The 6,902-nt window shown below is 44.5% G+C and overlaps 2 protein-coding genes across 2 annotated transcripts; both read right to left on the bottom strand.

Annotated features, from left to right (window-relative positions):
• Positions 1-1,587: 1,587 nt before the first annotated feature.
• Positions 1,588-2,251, bottom strand: PHALS_11124 (inhibitor of growth protein 4; the record flags this gene model as incomplete). The annotated part of the gene is made up of 3 exons (XM_024726665.1): positions 1,588-1,622; positions 1,672-2,107; positions 2,159-2,251. The coding sequence occupies 3 exons, from the start codon at positions 2,249-2,251 to the stop codon at positions 1,588-1,590; spliced, it is 564 nt and encodes a 187-aa protein (XP_024577320.1).
• Positions 2,252-2,364: 113 nt separating this feature from the next.
• Positions 2,365-5,103, bottom strand: PHALS_11125 (Kelch-type beta propeller; the record flags this gene model as incomplete). The annotated part of the gene is made up of 1 exon (XM_024726666.1): positions 2,365-5,103. The coding sequence occupies one exon, from the start codon at positions 5,101-5,103 to the stop codon at positions 2,365-2,367; it is 2,739 nt and encodes a 912-aa protein (XP_024577321.1).
• Positions 5,104-6,902: the final 1,799 nt, after the last annotated feature.

The raw sequence follows: 6,902 nt of genomic DNA on the forward strand, positions 1-6,902 counted from the left end.
CTTCCGTGTCGTTGACACAGGGCTCATGAGCACGGAAGTCGTTTTGTCCCAACGAACCCAGTTGCAGTGTCTAGCGGACACGCAAGCCTCGTTGAGGCAATAATCGGTTGGAACTGTAAATGTTATTAATCTTAATGGGGGAGGGTGTAACGGGGTTACACGTACCCTGGTAACAGGGGTGTACGGTACGGGACTAGGTAGCCAGTAGTTATGCACGTATTTAGGTTTTATTATATATATTTAGTATATCTAGGAAAATCTAAACTTTTAAAATTAAAATAAAAAACTAAATAAAAATCAGTTTTGGATTTTGCACGGAAGAGCTAATTAGCCTTGGGTAAGGCAATCATTACTCTTGGAGTGAGGGGATTGCGATCCGCTAACTCGTACTTGTTCTAAATATAAAACGAAAGGTCGGTGACCTAAATTACGCTTCCTCAAGCGATAAGCTACGGCAGCCCCGCTGCAGCCTTGGGTTAAGACTATAATTACCCTTGGAGTAAGCGAATTGCGATCCGCTAAACTCTTTCTTGTTCTGTGTATAGAACGAGAGGTCGGTGACCTAACTTACGCTTCCTCAAAGCGCAAAGTTACGGCAGCCACGCTGCTAGACTTGCGGGGTATTGGGGTAATCACTTTCGTGATTTCTCGTTTTTCTTCAACGCGGCTGTTTGGATTTTCGGTAATCACTATCGAAAAGTATTAATTTGCCACCTTTCGATGATGGATGACTCATATCAACTTTTTGTTTTCAAGTCAATGTATGTCTGTATCATCTTCTTTCGTTTCACGAAAATCGTGGATCCTCGCAGGAATCGTTGTCGTCATATCCTATCAAGTCCGTGCGATGCCAAAGGATAATCTCTTTTGGCTAAAGAAAAAACCTTCCTGCATATGGAAATACGCTAACTGGTCAATGTCAACGACTTTTCACAAAAAACAGATTCGCGGCGTTTGTCCCAATGCTGCCAAGACCGCATCGAGACGTGCGACCAACACGCAAAGGGTGATGTTTATTTAAGTGAATTACTTCCACTGACAGCGCTGTACCTTTTGCTGCCCATCACCCACGAACAAGTGGGCATATTTTCGCTTACCTTCATTTTTGACCAGTTTGTGTGATATTTATATTTTCCCAGAATTTTCGCTTTCACAAAAAATACCGATACAACTCTTCCACGCATTAGAAGCAAAGTAATCTTTATTTAGTTACGATAACAAGTATATCTAGGTCTATGGATCTAAAATCAGAATGAGATAGATGAGATTGTACACGGTTAATCCTACAATTCCTCACAATTTGAAATAAATTCGTACGAATATTAACAGCGGTAATTTAACATCACATAATACCAAGCTGGACCTTGCAGTCCTGGCAGTACCATTTGCCCGCAGGTTGGTCCATCAGTCCCACGCAGCCAAAGTGGAACCACTCGTACTTACAATCATCGTTGTCACAGCCAACCATCTGCCCGAATGACACCCGGCGGCAACTGCAATAAATAGGCTCGTTCGGGTCAATAGGCAAGTCCTCCGAAGTTAGAATCACCGGAGCAGCTGCCGCGATGGAAAGAGCTGCTGCAGTCTCTACAACTGATTTCTTTCTTGACGACGAGCTTCCACTTGTTGAAGATTTAGATATCGATGGTGTCACTGTCGTTTCCTTCCTACTATTTGGAGCTGTATTGTGCTTGCTGCGAACGTGAACATTGGGCACCGCATGACTCTGAGACGCATGATGCATTGTCGTGGTTGTCACCACCTTCTGTTTCTTGCGGTGCGGTCTACTATCCTCTTCGTACTCACCGTTAGCTTTTAAAAGAGCCGAGTAGCTTTCTAAGTCTCTATCCAAACGTCGAATATGATGATCAACAATATCATAGCTCTGAGCTGCAATGGCAATTTTTTCGTCTAGCTTTTGCACTACTGAGGCATGTTTTTCATACAGTTGTCGCACTATTCCATCACTTTCAATGATCTCTCGAAGTTCTTTTTCCGTAGCTTCACCTTTTGTAGTGTCAGCGCACCTGGCTAGCACCTTTTGTCGCGCACTTGTTAAGTATGCTTTTTGCACCGTCTTAAGTTCTTCGAGTAGCGGGTAAGACGTCTGCAACATGCGGGTTAGAGAAAACGACAGCAGTAAATGGAGTATGCGCACCTTGTCCAGTTCGCGCATGAGATCAAAGTTACGCTTGATCTCTGACGGCAGCATGTACATGCTTTCTAAATAGTCTTCCACGTACGTGCCCATTTCTTCTATGACGATAATAAAATTCTGAAAATGCTTGCAATTCGTATCGTACTTAAAGTAAGATTTAGCTAATTTGATTAATATTTAAAAGATCGCTTCTCTGCTCGCCTTGTTCAGATTTTCTTAGACTTTGATTTCTCTGCTTTTGTAGCACCATTCGTCTCAAATTTGTCCTTTTTTCTTTTAACTTTTTCCATTCTGTCCATTGCAATATCTTTTTCTACACCTTTGTCTTTTGGCTTGCTTTTGGTCTTGTCCTTCCTGTTGCTGACCGTCAAAGTTTTCTTCGTTGATAATTTACTTTTTTTCTTGCTGTCTTTTGTACCGTCAAAGGTCTTCCGCAACATCAGATCATTTTTCTTTGCAATACTGACAGCACCATTTTTAGGTTTCAATTTGCGACGCATGCGCTTCACGGCGTAGCGCTCCAAAGCAGCGCGTTTGCGGCGCTTTCGCCATTCCAATATGAACCCAATCATCAAGACCAACCCGGCACACAACAGCCCAATGATCAATCCCCATGGCAACGGTCGCGCGTATACCCAAGTGTGCTCATTTCGGCCATCCTCAAACGTCTCATCCACATTGCCGGCAGGGTCTCGAGCACGAACGCGCATGCGAAAGGTGCCTGAGCCCAACCAGCTCTCAAAACTCACTTTACCCAGCGTAAGCGTCCAGTTACGAACAACGAGCTGTTCCACTGTGTCAAGCAAATGATACTCGAAAATGCATGAGGGTTTGTCACTTTCAAACTTAAACTCCGTATCCGAGCTTCCACTCGCTGGCACTAACGTAAACTGCGTACGCGGGCGACGAGCATCGCGATACCAAACATCGTTCTCATAATAGTCAGGTGCTGTTAAGCCCCCTAAAATCAAGATTTTCTGCTTGAAGACTATACCGGCATGACCAGATCGTGCTTTAGGTCTCCACTGACAAATACTATCTTGAGCGTCGACAAAAACATCTCGTAGGACCTGAACCTGATCCACTCCACGGACGTCAGGCCAACGAAGATGACCAGTCTTTACGTCTCTTATCTTTTCACCAATTTGTGTGCAACCGTCCCAATCCGTTTCACCTTGGACTACATTCGTGAAATCAGCCGTTGCTTTCTCTGCAATATTAAACCCTTTTTGTTTTTCGAATCGTGATGATTCAACTGTGCACTGTTCGACAACAAGCTTTGCCAGCGCAATATAGTCACATATGGGCATAAGCTTGCGCAACGAAATCGTTTGATCAAACGATAGAGATGTAATGTCTTGGATTGTACGTAAACCTGCAGCACTTAAAGCACGAGCATCCGTGTCCACCATTGTTCGCAGAGCCGATACATTGCTATCAGGTCTCACATATTCGACAAAGGGGGTGTCAGATGAGTAGTCCTGGATCCAATTTGTGTCGCCTCCCTTCCAAGTCCAAACATCTTCCAGTGTTCTCTCTGCATCCTCTCCAAACATCATAACTAGTTGCTCATCTCGATCATAAGGCAAATTTTGATCGGATGCACCTGCTGGCTGCACCAGGGTGACATGTTTAGCTCGGGGTGACCATGGAGCTGCCTCGGTTACTCGATTCCACACAAGCCCAGATTTACTTACCCAGACGTCGTTAAGCAGGTCTGTTTGCGCCGATTCAGTCTGTGAAGTACCCGTCCGTCCACCAAGAATATAAAGTTGAGAATGAAATGATACCATTGAATGTTCGCCGCGAGGAGAAAACTCTGCATGTAGTGTAAGCATTTTCCAATGTCGACCATCAGTTGACATCCATATGTCATTCAAATATTCGCGATAGCCTCCACTGCACGCAAATAATTCTCCGAGTGGTTGCCGATGGCTTTCTTCATCACCACATTTTCCAGATTCGACAAGGGCGTACCCACCAGACAAATACAAAGCATCGTCCATCACAACCAAAGCGTGAAATTCACGCGGCGACCACATGTTGCACACACAAAATCTTTTTGCAGAAAATTCGTCGCCTTGACACGATGCGTCACCTTCGCACTGATCGTCATCCTCACACTGAAGATCTGTTCTTAATGTTTGGTGTGCCGACGCGATCTGAGAAAATGGACAACCGGGTGTCACGAGTTTCCACGACGATCCAGCATCACTGCTACGCCATACATCGTTTTTTAGTACAGCATATTCAAGCCAACGAGTGTTGTATGGGGCCATGGGTTCTGGTCCCGTTCCACCACGTAATTGAGACTGAGGAACTGGAATGTGTTCACGAGCGCGACCACCAAAAACAAAAAGCTCGCTGTGAAATGCTAAGGCGATAAAGTTTCGACGAGGTGAAAACATATTATCAGCTAAGTATGCGCCAGGGGGTCGAGTAGGGTCATCACATCCTGAAGGAGGATTAACAGCCCAAGCAGCAGACGCACAAGAAATCCAGTCAGTGTACGAGATACCACGAGGTGGACTCTTGCCACTATTTGTCTGCAACCACGTCACATTTGCCACAATTTGAGGTAAAGGGTCTCCCCACTTTGTTGTCTTAAGGATATTGGCCTGAACATTCCAACTCGGTCCTGTTGTACTCCACACGTCGTTGCGCATGGCACCACCTCCTGGGTACGCTCTTAAGTCTTGTCTTCCTTGAACGTTCGAATCACCTCCTAGCACAAATATCTTAGACTTATGCCCAGTCCTTCGTTCATAGTCGTCACTAAGGTCCAGAGCGGTTACTGCATGGCCATGCCGATTTGCCCAAGGCGTGATCTCACTAACGGCTGCATTAGTGTATTTTTCGCCACTGACCTGAGCCCAATTTGCTGCAGCTGAATTACGTGAGAAAAGCAACAAGAGTAAAGATGAGCCCCGTCGATGCCAAACCATTTGCTAAATTGATATCATGCAACGAAGTCATCGATTAATTCCAGCACTCGAGTGAGAAGTCCATATTTAGTTGAATGCTGTGTTTGGTTCTCGTCAGATATGATTGGCCAATAATAACGCACCATTTTGAAAAAAATTAATAAGGAAGAAAATTGACTACTCTTTCAATCATTTGAAACATCATACTTTACCCTAGTCGACTTCGCCACATCCTAGCACTGTTGTCCAACATGTTTGCCATCATGGTACTGTGCAACTTTTTAAAGCCGATGGTCTATCAGCATACCCAGAAGTCACTACATCTGCCGAGTTTTTGCTGGTTGTATAAAGGACAATTAAGTATTCATGGTTGATATCTGAGGATAAGTGGAATCAGTCTGAAAATAAATATTCTTTCGCCGCGCTGAACGGATAGATTAGGCACGTTACTATAAAATCAAACTGAACCACTTACCGATAACTTTTGTGCATGACGTCCATTGCAACCCACCGCATTCTCGATGGGTGGATACCGAAAGCAATTGCATATACTTGTTTGTACGGCAGCATGAGCGCAATGCTGCCACATCATATCGCCACTGAACAAATTAAAAAAAATCGAGAATCTGTATCAGATCTTTTTCGTACTTCTTAGTTGAAAATTACTTAGTGCCAAAGTCTCTTTGGCGGTTGTAATAATGAGCTACCTCTGGATGAAAAGGTCAATTTCAACAAGACTGTACTCGATCCTCTTACTACCAAGAATGAAAAAGAAAGCGGTCCTGGTTTTGTGAAGTAATTCACGGTATCCTTTTATCAAGTCTAGCCTTGTGGGACCTTCCGCCTTCCCGGTCACAGCGCGCGCATATGCGAGTAGCTCTGAGCTCTATGGACTAAGCAACATGCATGCGAGTCAGCTAGAAAATTTTTGCATTTTAGAACACTCACGAACCTTCTTATATGTGTTCATACCATTTGATATTGAACCTGAAGAGCTATACAGAACCATGGTGGCAAGCATGTGCCATATTTCAAAATTTTGGTAAAATCAACCAAACTGCGGCAAACAATTCCTAAACAATTTTAGAATTTGCGTGCTTCCCGGGGGAATAAACCAAACCGAAACCAAGTCTATATGAACACGCCACCCAGGCATTCGTTTCTAGGAAAAGTGTCGAAGCTTTGTGAAAGTTGCACTTGTAGGATAGGAGGTAATACCAGCAGTAGGTAAACTTAATCGACTATATTTACTTCCGCATGGTCTACATGCTTTCACTGAATGCAAACTCTTGCCACTGAATGTTCGTTTGTTGCTGCTCGGATAGATGTCTTGATCGCCACTCGCGCTTAAATAAGACTTATCATCACCTCCAGAGAATTGAGGATTATATAACTGTAAAAATGATCCAAGTCGAAATTTACGGTGATTACAATCGATGCATAACTTGTCCTCATTATGTTGACATTAGCCAATCGATTGCCCCTCCCACCAAGACAGCTTCATCCAGAAGCGATGACGAATTTATCTCCTCGTCCGGTCGTACAATGACTACTTCGGCCAAATCGCCTGCCTTCAAGACACTGCCGAACTCTTCAAGGGTAATCTCGTCCAGCTTAAGAACAGCATCTACTGCAGGCATAGCCTCGATGCAATCGTCGCCATATTTCTCCCCCGTCATACCGTTGACGAGGGTGTATAACTGTGCGCGATCGTCTACGGTAGACACACCCTGGATCAGAGTCGACGCCCGGTGTCTTGCAGCCAGCATACGGCGTCGCCGTCGCCTCTGTACAGAGGTTCTATGTCTCTGTGAGACCAG

Source organism: Plasmopara halstedii (genome assembly GCF_900000015.1).
Source record: "Plasmopara halstedii genome assembly, contig: Scaffold_526, whole genome shotgun sequence".
NCBI lineage: Eukaryota > Oomycota > Peronosporomycetes > Peronosporales > Peronosporaceae > Plasmopara > Plasmopara halstedii.